Source organism: Eleutherodactylus coqui, chromosome 1, assembly GCF_035609145.1.
Source record: "Eleutherodactylus coqui strain aEleCoq1 chromosome 1, aEleCoq1.hap1, whole genome shotgun sequence".
Taxonomy (NCBI): domain Eukaryota; kingdom Metazoa; phylum Chordata; class Amphibia; order Anura; family Eleutherodactylidae; genus Eleutherodactylus; species Eleutherodactylus coqui.
In genome coordinates this window covers 1,812,463-1,829,142 of record NC_089837.1, presented here as the reverse complement: position 1 = coordinate 1,829,142, position 16,680 = coordinate 1,812,463, and the positions used below count along the sequence as shown (strand labels likewise).

Genomic DNA, 16,680 nt, shown 5'->3' with positions numbered 1-16,680 from the left:
TGTCCCGTGTGAGAAACTATACCAGACCTCACACCTGTACTGCTGTATGTATATATATATATATATATATATATATATATATATATATATATATATATATATTATATCTCCTCTGATACCGGCTGATAACAGAGAGCGCAACCCCTGTACTGCTGTATATATATATATCCTCTGATACCGGCTGATAACAGAGAGCGCAACCCCTGTACTGCTGTATATATATATCCTCTGATACCGGCTGATAACAGAGAGCGCAACCCCTGTACTGCTGTATATATATATCCTCTGATACCGGCTGATAACAGAGAGAACAACCCGTGATGTCAGCTTACTGTACTGCTGGAAATACTACTACTACTAATAATAAACTTTATTTGTATAGCGCCAACATATTCCGCAGCGCTTACATAGACAGGGGGAATACAGAAAGACAAAAGTACAAACATTACAGAACCGCGGTTACATAGTAATCAGTTGATAGGAACAATAGGGGTGAGGGTCCGGCTCCAACGGGCTTACATACTACAAGTAATGGGGGGATACAGAGGGTAAAGGGGGTGGAGATGGGCGCGGTATGGCGGGGTGGAGATGGGCGCGGTATGGCGGGGTGGAGATGGGCGCGGTATGGCGGGGTGGAGATGGGCGCGGTATGGCGGGGTGGAGATGGGCGCGGTATGGCGGGGTGGAGATGGGCGCGGTATGGCGGGGTGGAGATGGGCGCGGTATGGCGGGGTGGAGATGGGCGCGGTATGGCGGGGTGGAGATGGGCGCGGTATGGCGGGGTGGAGAGTGAAGGATGCCATACACACAGACAATGGTCAGGCATTTAGCCGTGTGACGGCAGAAACGGTGTGACTGCAGGAGCGGTTTATGATGGCTAGCAGGGATTGCAGTCAGTAGGTCAGGGAGCATGTTATCAGGTGGGTACAGAGGGGTTTGTTTAGGGAATGCGGTATGCCTCCCTGAAGAGGTGCGTTTTTAGAGCACGCCTGAAGTTCTGCGAGTCCTGGATTGCCCGGGAAGCCTTTGGTAGTGCGTTCCAGAGGACCGGTGCTGCTCTGGAGAAGTCTTGGAGGCCGGAATGAGAAGTTCGAATTAAAGGGGCGCTCAGTCTGGTTTCGTTAGCAAAGCGGAGAGCCCGGGCTGGGTGATGGATGGAGATGAGGGAGGCGATATAGGGGGGCGCTGCACTGTGGATGAGGGATACAATGTAGGGGGCGCTGCACTGTGGATGAGGGATACAATATAGGGGGCGCTGCACTGTGGATGAGGGATACAATATAGGGGGGTGCTGCACTGTGGATGAGGGATACAATATAGGGGGCGCTGCACTGTGGATGAGGGCAACAGGGAGTGTTTTTAGCGAGTCCACAGTGAGAAAAGAGCAGATTCTTGCGATGTTCTTGAGGTGCAGCTGACATGTTCGGGCCAGAGATTGGATGTAGGGGGTAAAGGAGAGATCAGAGTCAAATATGACCCCAAGGCAGCGGGCATGCTGGGAGTTATGGTGCCACACACTGAGATGGAGATGTCAGGATGAGGGCGGTTAGTGGAGGGCGGAAACACCAGCAGGTCAGTTTTAGAGAGGTTTAGTTTTAGGTAGAGAGAGGACATGGTGTTAGAGACAGCGGACAGACAGTTGGTGATGTTTTGGAGGAAAGGTGCAGAGATGTCACCGTACTGCTGGATATATATATCCTCTGATACTGGCTGATAACAGAAAAAACAACCCCTATGTCAGCTTACCGTACTGCTGTGTATATATCCTCTGATACTGGCTGATAACAGAGAGAACAACCCCCATGTCAGCTTACCATACTGCTGTATATATATATATCCTCTGATACCGGCTGATAACAGATAGAACAGCACAGGACAGAAGCTGAAGGACCTGTGATGACGTCATCATTATGCATCCACTGAGGCAGTGCAAATAAGTATAGAGCTTCTGATGATGTCACTGTCATGTGACCAGGGGGTGGAGCTCAGCAGTGAGATGAATCAGTAGTACAAGGACCTGTGATGATGTCACTGTCATGTGACCAGGGGTCAAGCCGATGTCTGGATTAGACCGTAAGTATATAAGGTGTTATCAGCTGGAAGGTGCAGGGCTGATGGTGACCTGCAGGGGGCAGAGCGGCCCAACAATACTAGAGAGCGGCCGCCGCAGTGACGGGGTCCGGTGATATACAGAGGGGTCTATCAGTGGTGGTTGGTGTCCGTCCTCCAGATGTGATCAGTCTTAGTTCTGGGGTCTGGTGATATACAGAGGGGTCTATCAGTGGTGGTTGGTGTCCGTCCTCCAGATGTGATCAGTCTTAGTTCCAGGGTTTGGTAATATACAGTGGAGTCCATCAGTGGTGGTTGGTGTCCCTCCACCAGATGTGATCAGTCTTAGGTATGGGGTCTGGTGATATACAGTGGGGTCCATCAGTGATGGTTGGTGTCCATCCCCCAGATGTGATCAGTCTTAGTTCCGGGGTCTGGTGATATACAGTGGGGTCCATCAGTGGTGGTTGGTGTCCCTCCACCAGATGTGATCAGTCTTAGTTCCGGGGTCTGGTGATATACAGTGGGGTCCATCAGTGATGGGTGGTGTCCATCCCCCAGATGTGATCAGTCTTAGTTCTGGGGTCTGGTGATATACAGTGGGGTCCATCATTAGTGGTTGGTGTCCGTCCTCCAGATGTGATCAGTCTTAGTTCTGGGGTCTGGTGACATACAGTGGGGTTCATCGGTGGTTGGTGTCCATCCTCCAGATGTGATCAGTCTTAGGTATGGGGTCTGGTGATATACAGTGGGGTCTATCAGTGGTGGTTGGTGTCTGTCCCCCAGATGTGATCAGTCTTAGTCCCGGAGTCCGGTGATATACAGTGGGGTCCATCATTAGTGGTTGGTGTCCGTCCTCCAGATGTGATCAGTCTTAGTTCTGGGGTCCGGTGATATACAGTGGGGTCCATCAGTGATGGTTGGTGTCCGTCCTCCAGATGTGATCAGTCTTAGTTCTGGGGTCCGGTGATATACAGTGGGATCCATCAGTGATGGTTGGTGTCTGTCCTCCAGATGTGATCAGTCTTAGTTCCGGGGTCCGGTGATATACAGTGGGGTCCATCAGTGATGGTTGGTGTCTGTCCTCCAGATGTGATCAGTCTTAGTTCCGGGGTCCGGTGATATACAGTGGGGTCCATCAGTGGTGGTTGGTGTCCGTCCTCTAGATGTGATCAGTCTTAGTTCCGGGGTCCGGTGATATACAGTGGGGTCCATCAGTGATGGTTGGTGTCTGTCCCCCAGATGTGATCAGTCTTAGTTCTGGGGTCTGGTAATATACAGTGGGGTCCATCAGTGATGGTTGGTGTCCGTCCTCCAGATGTGATCAGTCTTAGTTCCGGGGTCTGGTGATATACATTGGGGTCCATCATTGGTGGTTGGTGTCCGTCCTCCAGATGTGATCAGTCTTAGTTCTGGGGTCCGGTGATATACAGTGGAGTCCATCAGTGATGGTTGGTGTCCGTCCTCCAGATGTGATCTGTCTTAGTTCCGGGGTCCGGTGATATACAGTGGGGTCTATCAGTGGTGGTTGGTGTCCGTCCCCCAGATATGATCAGTCTTAGTTCTGGGGTCCGGTGATATACAGTGGGGTCCATCAGTGGTGGTTGGTGTCCGTCCTCCAGATGTTATTAGTCTTAGTTCTGCGGTCCGGTAATATACAGTGGGGTCCATCAGTAGTGGTTGGTGTCCGTCCCCCAGATGTGATCAGTTTTAGTTCTGGGATCCGGTGATATATAGTGGGGTCCATCAGTGATGGGTGGTGTCCGTCCTCCAGATGAGATCAGTCTTAGTTCTGGGGTCTGGTGATATACATTGGGGTCCATCAGTGGTGGTTGGTGTCTGTCCCCCAGATGTGATCAGTCTTAGTTCGGGGGTCTGGTGATATACAGTGGGGACCATCAGTGGTGGTTGGTGTCCGTCCTCCAGGATGTGATCAGTCTTAGTTCCGGGGTCCGGTAATATACAGTGGGGTCCATCATTAGTGATTGGTGTCCGTCCCCCAGATGTGATCAGTCTTAGTTCCGGGGTCTGGTAATATACAGTGGGGTCCATCAGTGGTGGTTGGTGTCCGTCCTCTAGATGTGATCAGTCTTAGTTCTAGGGTCTGGTGATATACAGTGGGGTCCATCAGTGATGGTTGGTGTCCGTCCTCCAGATGTGATCAGTCTTAGTTCTAGGGTCTGGTGATATACAGAGGGGTCCATCAGTGGTGGTTGGTGTCCGTCCTCCAGATGTGATCAGTCTTAGTTCTAGGGTCTGGTGATATACAGTGGGGTCCATCAGTGGTGGTTGGTGTCCGTCCTCCAGATGTGATCAGTCTTAGTTCCGGGGTCCGGTGATATACAGTGGGGTCCATCAGTGGTGGTTGGTGTCCGTCCTCTAGATGTGATCAGTCTTAGTTCTGGGATCCGGTGATATATAGTGGGGTCCATCAGTGGTGGTTGGTGTCTGTCCTCCAGATGTGATCAGTCTTAGTTCTGGGATCCGGTGATATATAGTGGGGTCCATCAGTGGTGGTTGGTGTCCGTCCTCCAGATGTGATCAGTCTTAGTTCCGGGGTCTGGTGATATACAGTGGGGTCCATCAGTGGTTGGTGTCCGTCCCCCAGATGTGATCAGTCTTTGTTCTGCGGTCCGGTGATATACAGTGGTGTCCATCAGTGGTGGTTGGTGTCCTTCCTCCAGATGTGATCAATGTTAGTTCGGGGATATAGTGATGTACAGTGGGGTCCATCATTAGTGGTTGGTGTCCTTCCTCCAGATGTGATCAGCCTTAGTTCTGGGGTCTGGTGATATACAGTGGGGTCCATCATTAGTGGTTGGTGTCCGTCCCCCCAAATGTGATCAGTCTTAGTTCTGGGTTCTGGTGATTTACAGTGGGGTCCATCAGACGTGGTTGGTGTCCGTCCCCCAGATGTGATCAGTCTTAGTTCTGGGGTCTGGTGATATATAGTGGGGTCCATCAGTGGTGGTTGGTGTCTGTCCTCCAGATGTGATCAGTCTTAGTTCTGGGATCCGGTGATATATAGTGGGGTCCATCAGTGGTGGTTGGTGTCCGTCCTCCAGATGTGATCAGTCTTAGTTCCGGGGTCTGGTGATATACAGTGGGGTCCATCAGTAGTGGTTGCTGTCCGTCCTCCAGATGTGATCAGTATTAATTCTGGGGTCCAGTGATATACAGTGGGGTCCATCAGTGGTGGTTGTTGTCCATCCCCCAGATGTGATCAGACTTAGTACTGCGGTCCGGTGATATACAGTGGGGTCCATCAGTGGTGGCTGGTGTCTGTCCTCCAGATGTCATCAGTCTTAGTCCTGGGGTCTGGTGATATACAGTGGGGTCCATCATTAGTGGTTGGTGTTCCTCCTCTAGATGTGATTAGTCTTAGTTCCGGGGTCTTGTGATATACAGTGGGGTCCATCAGTGATGATTGGTGTCCATCCCCCAGATGTGATCACTCTTAGTACCGGGGCATGATGATATATAGTGGGGTCGATGAGTGGTGATTGGTGTCCCTCCTCTAGATGTGATCAGTTTTAGTTCCGGGGTACAGTGATATACAGTAGGGTCCATCAGTGATGGTTGGTGTCCATCCTCAAGATGTGGTCAGTCTTAGTTCAGGGGTCTGCTCATATACAGTTGTTTCATCAGTGGTGGTTGGTGTCTGTCCTCTAGATGTGATCAGTGTTAGAGCCAGGACTAGTGATATACAGTGAGGTCCATCAGTGGTGGTTGGTGTCTGTTCTTCAGATCTGATTAGTTCTGGGGTCACGTGATATACAGTGGGGTCCATCACTGGTGGTTGGTGTCTGTCCTACAGATGTGATCAGCCTTAATTCTTTAGTCTGGGGATATACAGTGGGGTCCATCAGTGGGTGTTGGTGTCCGTCTTCCAGATGTGATCAGTCTTAGGTATGGGGTCTGGTGATATACAGTGGGGTCCATCAGTGGTGGTTGGTGTCCGTCCTCCAGATGTGATCAGTCTTAGTTCTGGGGTCTGGTGATATACAGTGGGGTCCATCAGTGGTGCTTGGTGTCTGTCCTCCAAATGTGCTCAGTCTTAGTGCCGGGGTCCGATATTGTACCCTGGGATCCATCAGTGGTGGTAGGTGTCCATTTTCCAGATGTGATCAGTCTTAGTGCTGTGGTCAGATGATATTCACTGGGGCCCATCAGTGGTGTTGGTGTCCGTCCTCCAGATGTGATCGGTCCTACTTCCGGGGTTCCGCTGATATTCAGTGGGGTCCATCATTAGTGGTTGGTGTTCGTCCTCCAGATGTGATCAGTCTTAGTTCCGGGGTCTGGTGCTATACAGTGAGTTTCATCGGTAGTGGTTGGTGTCCTTCCTCCAGATGTGAACAGTCTTAGTTTTGGGGTCTGATGATGTGCTGTGGGGTCCATCAGTGATGATTGGTGTCCTTCCTCCAGATGTGATCAGTCCTAGTACCGGGATCCGGTGATATACAGTGGGGTCCATCAGTGGTGGTTGGTGTCCGTCCCCCAGATGTTATGAGTCTTAGTTCCGGAGTCTGGTGATATACAGTGGGGTCCATCAGTGGTGGTTGGTGTCCACCTTCCAGATGTGATCAGTCCTAGTTCCGGAGTCCGGTGATATACAGTGGAGTCCATTGGGCTGGTTGTTGTCCTTCCTCCCGATGTGATGAGTCTTAGTTCTGTAGTTTGGTGATATACAGTGGGGTCCATCAGTGATTGTTAGTGTCCGTCCTCCAGATGTAATCAGTCTTAGTTCCGGGGTCTGGTGATATGCTGTGGGGTTCATCAGTGATGATTGTTGTCTCACTTCCAGATGTGATCTGTCTTAGTTCCAGCGTCTGGTGATATACAGTGGGGTCCATCAGTGGTGGTTGGTGTCCGTCCCCCTGATGTGATCACTCTTAGTTCCAGGCCTGCTGATATACAGTGGGGTCCATTAGTGGTTTTCTGTCATATCGATAGCAAATATATAGATTTCTATATGTTTCCTCCTTCTCTCGTTGAGGCGCCTGCAAAACTCCAACCCCCATCATCCTTCTCCTTAATAACCCCAAGATGGACGGCACGGAGATGAGCGGAAGGATATTAGCCGTCACCTGGGAGATCATCTACCTGCTGACCGGAGAGGTGAACTTCCCTCCATTCCTCCCATCTGTCTTGTATTTGTGCCATCCCTGAGCGTCTCCCTCCATCCACAGGAGTACACAGCAGTGAAGAAGACAGCGACTCCCATCATCCATCCTCACTCCCTGATCCAGAAGCTTCTAGAACTCACCAACAAGATGACAGAGCTGCTGACAGGAGAGGTGACTGCGGAGAATGTGGGGGGACATTCTAGCGGGGGGCTCTGGCTGATGACTGGATATTGTGTTGTCAGGTTCCTTTAAGATGTCAGGATGTGGCCGTCTATTTCTCCATGGAGGAGTGGGAGTATGTAGAGGGCCGGCGGGATGTGTACGTGGCCGCCATGCTGGAGGCGGGGTCACCAGGTAAGAGGAGTGGGAGTATGTAGAGGGCCGGCGGGATGTGTACGCGGCCGCCATGATGGAGGCGGGCTCACCAGGTAAGAGGAGTGGGAGTATGTAGAGGGATGTGTACGCGGCCGCCATGCTGGAGGCGGGGTCACCAGGTAAGAGGAGTGGGAGTATGTAGAGGGCCGGCGGGATGTGTACGCGGCCGCCATGCTGGAGGCGGGGTCACCAGGTAAGAGGAGTGGGGGGATGTAGAGGGATGTGTACGGGGCCGCCATGCTGGAGGCGGGGTCACCAGGTAAGAGGAGTGGGTGTATGTAGAGGGCCGGCGGGATGTGTAAGCGGCCGCCATGATGGAGGCGGGGTCACCAGGTAAGAGGAGTGGGAGTATGTAAAGGGCCAGCGGGATGTGTGCGCGGCCGCCATGCTGGAGGCGGGGTCACCAGGTAAGAGGAGTGGGAGTATGTAGAGGGTTGGTGGGATGTGTACGCGACCGCCATGCTATAGGGGCTCCTGCCTGCACGGTCACCAGGTAAGTGGAGTGGGAGTATGTAGAGGGCCGGCGGGATGTGTATGCGGCCGCCATGCTGGAGGCGGTGTCATCAGATAAGAGGCGGCAGGTATGAGGTCGCCTACATTCTCCCATCATTGGATGTATAATCTATTCCATCACTGTGTGTCTCCACAGATGGAGCCGGGAGGAGAAAAACCCCAGATGGATGTCCCCGTCCTCCGTATTCCCAGGCCCGCCCAGAGGAAGATATCCCGCAGAACCAGCAGGTAGATGGTGCTGAGCCCTGTAGTAAATCTAGGGGGGAGTGGAGCTCTGTGGTCCTGCTCCATATAGGGGGTGGAGCCCTGTGGTCCTGCTCCATATAGGGGGTGGAGCCCTGTGGTCCTGCTCCATATAGGGGGTGGAGCCCTGTGGTCCTGCTCCATATAGGGGGTGGAGCCCTGTGGTCCTGCTCCATATAGGGGGTGGAGCCTTGTGGTCCTGCTCCATATAGGGGGTGGAGCCCTGTGGTCCTGCTCCATATAGGGGGTGGAGCCCTGTAGTCCTACTCCATATTGGGGGTGGAGCCCTGTGGTCCTGCTTCATATAGGGGGTGGAGCTGTCTGCTCTTGCTTCATATAGGGGCTGGAGCTCTCTGGTCCTGCTCTATATAGGAGGTAGAGTTCTCTGGTCCTGCTCTATATATGGGGTGGAGCTCTCTGGTCCTGCTCTATATATGGGGTGGAGCTCTCTGGTCCTGCTCTATATATGGGGTGGAGCTCTCTGGTCCTGCTCTATATATGGGGTGGAGCTCTCTGGTCCTGCTCTATATATGGGGTGGAGCTCTCTGGTCCTACTCTATATATGGGGTGGAGCTCTCAGGTCCTACTCTATATATGGGGTGGAGCTCTCAGGTCCTGCCCTTTATAAGGGATTGAGATCTGGTCTCCTGCTGTTACGTTCTTGTTGGCAAGTGAGCACCGGAATCACATGAACGTTACCATGGATAGGGAACACCAGGTGAAACAATCACCGATTATTACCTTTCCTTATTTTCTATTGGGGTAAGTGACACTGACCTACCCGAGAGGGGACATCACCCCAAAAGGTCACGGGTCTGCGGTCTTCGGATCTGGGCCCTTGGTGCCCCTAGGAACACACACACATCCATGCCAGGACACATGCCACCACCGACAGACACAACTGGTCAGGATAAGGAGACACACAGAGCCAGAATCACACCATGCAGCAGCCAATATGCAAACACTAATGGCTAATGTTAATGCTATAAATGCCAGGTATTTTTTGACATTTTGGCCAAAACATGGAAGTTAGCGGGCCACGTCACGGCTCCCGGCAATACCGCTGGTCCCTACACTAACCAGGAGTCCAGCGACATAGTCAAATAAAACCACAAGACACAAACCTTTCTTGCAGCCACCATGTATAGAACCTGCTCACACCACACAGAGAGAGAATGAGAAAAGAGAAAGCTGACCTTACACACACCTGGGAAGACAGCGGACCACGGCGACACCTGGGAAGACAGCGGACCACGGCGACACCTGGAAATACAGCGGACCGCGGCGACACCTGGGAAGACAGCGGACCGCGGCGACACCTGGGAAGACAGCGGACTACGGCGACACCTGGGAAGACAGCGGACCACAGCGACACCTGGGAAGACAGCGGGCCGCGGCGACACCTGGGAAGACAGCGGGCCGCGGCGACACCTGGGAAGACAGCGGGCCACGGCGACACCTGGGAAGACAGCGGACCACGGCGACACCTGGGAAGACAGCGGACCACGGCGACACCTGGGAAGACAGCGGACCGCGGCGACACCTGGGAAGACAGCGGACCGCGGCGACACCTGGGAAGACAGCGGGCCACGGCGACACCTGGGAAGACAGCGGACCACGGCGACACCTGGGAAGACAGCGGACCACGGCGACACCTGGGAAGACAGCGGACCGCGGCGACACCTGGGAAGACAGCGGACCGCGGCGACACCTGGGAAGACAGCGGACCGCGGCGACACCTGGGAAGACAGCGGACCGCGGCGACACCTGGGAAGACAGCGGACCGCGGCGACACCTGGGAAGACAGCGGACCGCGGCGACACCTGGGAAGACAGCGGACCGCGGCGACACCTGGGAAGACAGCGGACCGCGGCGACACCTGGGAAGACAGCGGACCGCGGCGACACCTGGGAAGACAGCGGACCGCGGCGACACCTGGGAAGACAGCGGACCGCGGCGACACCTGGGAAGACAGCGGACCGCGGCGACACCTGGGAAGACAGCGGACCGCGGCGACACCTGGGAAGACAGCGGACCGCGGCGACACCTGGGAAGACAGCGGACCGCGGCGACACCTGGGAAGACAGCGGACCGCGGCGACACCTGGGAAGACAGCGGTCCGCGGCGACACCTGGGAAGACAGCGGACCACACCTGAGAAGACAGCCGGCCACGGCCACTCCTGGGAAGATGGCAGACCATAGCTACGCCTGGGAAGACGGCTTTTATGTTTACTGACGTGGCGTGATTGGCTGACTGGAGACATATGCCCAGCCAGCACAATACCCACGCTTGAGTAGGAAAGCTTCAGAGAACCTGTAGTACCACAGATCCCAGGAGACAGACGTGACAGCTGCTATATGTATAACTCTCACAAATGGGTTCCAATATTATGTCAACGACTACTGACTTAGCATAGCCCACCTACAGTACACCAAATGTCTATGAATCATCTGACTGAGTGCCGGCAAAAGATGGATGCTGACTGCATGACACTCGCAGGTGGGTTCCAACGTGTTCTAAAAGATTCAGAATCCCACCATGTATCCACGGACTTGATTTAAATCCTCAACGGAAAACCAAAATGAGTGCCGGCCCAAATAGACGCTGACGGTGCGTGACACCCAGATATGGTTCCAGCGCATTACATACAATGATGCGCTTCTAAGATGCAGGTAATTAGTCTTTCGTCAGGAGTCTACAGCTCGGAGAGAAGACAGTGCTGGCTGATGTATTAGCTGGCAGGATACACCAACGCTTGGTACGGCAGTCTTCATCCCTCGACATATGGCTGAATAGACTGGCGCTCAGTAGCTCGTTCTCACTAGCAGCATAGAGAGTCAGAGGGTTGGTAGCAGGTAAGTCTTAGAGGGTTTGTACATCTTGCTGCTAGTTATCAGGGCGGTTAGAATTAAATTACTAAGCCCCCTTCTCATCAATGTTGTATCTTTATCTGCCACTAATTGCCAAATTGCTCTGGTTTTAATAAATAAAGGTTATTTTTTAATCCTGCTCTATATAGGGGGTGGAGCTCTCTGGTCCTGCTCTATATAGGGGGTGGAGCTCTCTGGTCATGCTCTATATAGGGAGTGGAGTTATATGGTGCTGCTCTATATAGGGGGTGGAGTTATATGGTGCTGCTCTATATAGGGGGCGGAGCTATCTGCTCCTCTATATGGGGGTGGGGCTATCTGTCCTGCTCTATATAGAGGGTGGAGCTATCTAGTTCTGTTCTATATAGGGGTGAAGCTCTCTGGCCATGCTCTATATAGGGGGTGGAGTTATATGGTGCTGCTCTATATAGGGGGTGGGGCTATCTGCTCCTGCTCTATATGGGGGTGGAGCTATCTGTTCTGCTCTATATAGAGAGTGGAGCTATCTAGTTCTGTTCTGTATAGGGGGTGAAGCTCTCTGGCCATGCTCTATATAGGGGGTGGAGTTATATGGTGCTGCTCTTTATAGGGGCAGAGCTATCTGGTCCTGCTCTATATGGGGGGTGGAGTTATCTGGTCCTGCTCTAAATAGGGGGTGAAGCTCTAGTCCTGCTCTATATGGATAGGGAAGTTCTGGTCTTGCTTTATATAGGGAGTGGAGCTCTGGTCCTGGTCTATATAGGGGGTGGAGCTCTTTCTCCTGCTCTATATAGGGGGTAGAGCTCCATGCTCCTGCTCTATATAGTGTGTGCAGTTCTGTAGTCCTGCTCTATATAGGGGGTGGAGCTATTGTCCTTTTCTATATAGGGGGTGGAGCTCTGGTCCTGATCTATCTCAGGGGGTGGAGCTCTGTGGTTCTGCTCTATATAGGGGGTGAAGCTCTTTCCTCCTGCAGTAATAGATTTCGGCGGTTGGTTAGATTTCCCTCCGCTCCGCCATATTGTACTGAATTCTTCCATATGACACATCAGGGTGAAGATGATATTAAAGTGGAGGTAGAAGAAGAGAGGATGAGGGGCGATCACCCGTGGAAGAGTGAGGTGGAGGAGGACGTTCCCGCAGGTAGGTGGTGATGAGCTGGGGGTTCCTTAAGGTTCGGTTCTTATTGCTAGGATATTCTCCTTACCGCAGATCAGCACTTCTACTACCAGAATAAGAGGGGGATCAGTAATAATTTGGTTTTGAGCAGCTCTATATTATAGTTGAGATCAAAATTCTTCAACTCTGATTGCAAATTATTGTTTTTTGCCGGATTTACAAACTTTAAGCTGTTTGAAAAAAAAATAATGAAGCAAAAACAATTTGAAAAGCTGGTAGCGAATGGAAAACAAGATGTGAAGACCTACTTTTTCATGTTCTTTCATGTTTTTATGTTTCCTTTATAATTTTGTAATTGCTGAAGCCTGACTACCCAGAATTCACCGAAAAGGTCAGAAACAGGCGCTACAATAGAATTCAGCTCGTTAAAAGAAAGGTTATGTAAGAAATGTACAAAAATGTCTGAAAATACACCTTTGTCATTCCTTCTATTAGTCTCCCCGCCCCCTGCCTGAGGAAATAAGAAGGCATGAATGACTACTGTCTTAACTTTCTGAACTTTAATAAAATCTGTTGAAACTAAAAGACAATCTGAAAGCCAAACACAACAGATATAACCCGCGGTTTCTGCAGATTCACCCCTAAAGGCCACTTTCAGCCACTTTCAGCCACTCTCAACAGGCGCTTTCTACCTCCGCGGTAATCGCGATTCATTGCTCCCGTTCATTTCAAGGCCTCGCAGAGCTGCACTCGCATGCCGTGATTTCTGAGCGCTATCTGCTCTAGTTTTGTGCATTTTCACACTTTTTAACGCACTTCATCACCCATCACAATGACGGTGCGTGTTAAAAAGCGCTGCCAGAAGCCGTGGCCTGCATTTGAAAACCCTGATAAAATCGTGACAAAACGCTGTGATGAAAATCTCAGCGTTTTGCCAACGCCATGTGTGAGAGCGGCCCTAGATCAGACCAGATACAGCTGGAGGCCGTTCTTAAGTTCAGGATCAATGGCTGCACTACCTGGGTATGGCAGAAAGTGGGCGCTATCAGCGGCTGCTACCAGATTTCTGAGGAGGCCAAAAACTTTCCAGTGACTGCAAAAAGACCTGCAGCAAGATCTGGTGGGGGCAGCACTGAGGCTTCCGTCGGCACAGGGGCATGTGTACTAAACACTTCAGATATTCATGTCCAAACCCCAAGACTTCTCCTCTACTGACCCAAAAGCACAAGAAAATTCGTCTCCAATATGCTGAAGACAAGAGAATAACCTCAGGAGTTTGGGGATTCAGTTCTGTGGAATGATGGAACTAAACTGGAACTTTTGGGCCTCTGGATCAGCCATGCATCTGGAGGAGGAAGATGAAGCTCAGCCGTTACTGGACCTTCCAACAGGACAAGGAACCCAAGCAGACCTCAGAGTCCACCGAGGCTCCAGAAGAAGTCCTGGAAGATTCCAGAGATGATATTATGGAATTTGAAAATGTAGCAGTAACAAGAACAGAATCCTTACATAACACAACAGCCCGCAGAATGATCACTTACTGCTACCAACAACTACACCGAGCCACCGGCCTCTCAGCCAACTAGTCACCTAACCAGGATAAAGTCCCCCTCCGAGGTCCCTCTGGAGCCGTCTGTGACCTTCACAAGCTGCACTTACTACTCATCATCCTGTTAACCTAGATCTACCATAACCAGCAGAACGACTATCCTCAAGGAGGGTCTTAGAACTAAATTATGACTTAGTTTGGGTCTGAATTTACATACATTTAATTGAACTACACCAGAAATCAAACAGTAATTAAAGCAAATGGCAACAGTCCGTGGGCAGAGTTCGCTGTCTGGGACCTGTCAAGCTACAACTAACCCCCCCACCCGACCGGTCTACAAGCCATAATGCCCTAAGTGCACCTCTACAACTAACCCCCCGCCCGACCAGTCTACAAGCCATAATGCCCTACGTGTACCTCTATAACTAACCCCCCGCCCGACCAGTCTACAAGCCATAATGCCCTACGTGTACCTCTATAACTAACCCCCTGCCCGACCGGTCTACAAGCCATAATGCCCTAAGTGCACCTCTACAACTAACCCCCCGCCCGACCGGTTTACAAGCCATAATGCCCTAAGTGCACCTCTACAACTAACCCCCCGCCCGACCGGTTTACAAGCCATAATGCCCTAAGTGCACCTCTACAACTAACCCCCCACCCGACCGGTCTACAAGCCATAATGCCCTACGTGTACCTCTATAACTAACCCCCTGCCCGACCGGTCTACAAGCCATAATGCCCTAAGTGCACCTCTACAACTAACCCCCCGCCCGACCGGTTTACAAGCCATAATGCCCTAAGTGCGCCTCTACAACTAACCCCCCGCCCGACCGGTCTACAAGCCATAATGCCCTAAGTGCACCTCTACAACTAACCCCCCGCCCGACCGGTCTACAAGCCATAATGCCCTAAGTGCACCTCTAAAACTAATCTATCCAATCACTACAAAAACTATGTTATCTGCAGCCGTCTGCGCTCTACAAGCATCGGACGTGGGAAGCCAGGCACCCACCATGAATGCATGCTACGCCAAGACCAACCTGTCCATAACATTTCCCTAAGACTGACCCTTAGAAAAACTGTCCCTAACTTTAGGAGTTTACTGTAGTGTCACGTGGTAACATCCTTTTTTCTGAAGAGGCCTGGACTCTGGGTGTTACCAGACTGAGGTGACCCGATATCACATTCGCACAATTCCCCTGAAAGAACCGCTTACTGCCACTTCAGTGAATGGAAAGCTTCTGCTTGATGTCGTCATGTTTGTTATCGCTGACTCTTCAGGCTGGAGTCCTGGATCCTGAGATGATTGCCTTCTGTGTTTGGCCTGATGCCCGGGCAGCTGGTCCCAGTGATGCTTGCTACACGCTGTTACACTGGAGCGAGTATCGCTGGTATCACTCGCAGCGCTGCCGAAATGGAAGCTGAGCCGGTCTGAGATGTTTACTAAGCTTGATCTGTGAACCACTTACAATCTGATCCTCATCCAAGAAGGCGACAAGTGGAAGACCACTTAATATACAAGATGGCTCTACCCAACACCTCATTATGCCTCGAAAAATGTCTGTTCAAGAACAACAGTCAGGCCTTCTGGTTCCATAACTTTTGATGCTGGTCTCCAGTTGGGTTCCAACAAGTTATCTGCAGAGCTTAACTCATGCACAAGGTCTTAAAAAGACCAGCGGTTCATAGGATTCACTATTACTAGCAGTTGATTCCCTGCTCGCTCCTCTCTGCATACTAAACGGTGGCCTCTGCAGGCTGAAGTGGCCTATCTAGGGCGCCGGCGGGCCTGTTCTTCAGCTTCACTTCTTCATTGCTCAGATGGTCTCAGACTATTTCACAGGAGGTTGGCATATCTTGTATGTAAGTACAAGCCGTTCTCTTTTAGAAGAATCCTAGTAGAAGGAGTTGGCTCTGTGGCTTTTCATCTGAAGCCGTTATTTCTGTTGAGAGACATGATGCTATGTGGGATAGAGAACTCCTGGCCATCAAGCTGGCCTGCAAGGAACGCATACATCTTCTGGAGGTGCCAGCCACCCTAGGATGAGCCATCCTGACCATAAAAGCCTTGTCTACCTTCAAACTGCGCAGCGCCTGGATCCTCATCAGGCCGTATGGTCTCTCTTGTTAATTCAGTTCCACTAATCTCTATTTGAAATGTCAGCTTATCATTGATGATACCTATTGGAAAGCAGGCGTGGCGGCAGACGCGGTGCAGTGAAAAACCTACTGCTTCATTCCTCCAAACCGTAAAACATACAACGTTTCGACTCTCCGGAATCTTTATCAAGTATGAGGCTAAAAGCAATGTGTGCACTTATATAGAACCATTACAAAGAGGTGAACGAATCCCCGTGTGTCAGACCATTGGGCAGTTACCGCCCGCTACAATCAGACCCACCTGACATGTGTGTCATGGCAGGAATGTTCCAAACACACATATATCACCAGTGCATCCAGAGATTCCCTATGGTATATGGTGCATGTCCTCTGGAATTGGCATGAGAGTGAAACCCGTGGCGTTGACGGCGTCCGCCTCGCGGGACTACACCCGCTATCGTGAGATTTCAGCGACATGCAGATTCTAGTACGTGTAGTCTCCCAAGCTAAACCCCATGGGTAACGCTCACTGCACATGCGTGTGACCGCAGCCGCATGCACGGGATCTGAACGGTGTGGAGGAAAGAATGAGTATGATGGATCTGAAGGGCATCTGGGCGTGTGCAGGCTTCCGCCCGCCAGCATAACGCTGCAGTACTTGGATATAATACCAAGACCAGCAGGTGTGATGAAATGGGCATATCACCCAATCTTACCAACATGTAGATCTACCCTTGCCATTGGAAATGTAT

General features: G+C 51.6%; 2 protein-coding genes across 5 annotated transcripts in view; one reads left to right on the top strand and one right to left on the bottom strand.

Annotated features, from left to right (window-relative positions):
• Window positions 1-16,680, bottom strand: part of LOC136617429 (zinc finger protein 300-like) — a 1,148,901-nt gene that overhangs the window by 262,626 nt on the left and 869,595 nt on the right. The gene's annotated exons all lie outside the window — the stretch shown is intronic.
• LOC136617486 (zinc finger protein 84-like) overlaps window positions 1-16,680 on the top strand; it is a 522,213-nt gene that overhangs the window by 497,684 nt on the left and 7,849 nt on the right. For 3 of the 4 annotated variants that reach the window (XM_066594262.1, XM_066594266.1, XM_066594265.1), the window contains exon 3: window positions 12,210-12,300. In XM_066594262.1, the coding sequence (XP_066450359.1) occupies window positions 12,210-12,300 (91 nt within the window). Of the gene's footprint in view, window positions 1-2,019; window positions 2,074-7,045; window positions 7,347-7,417; window positions 7,884-8,199; window positions 8,292-12,209; window positions 12,301-16,680 lie in introns of those variants that run through there. The other variant, XM_066594263.1, reaches the window with a different exon arrangement.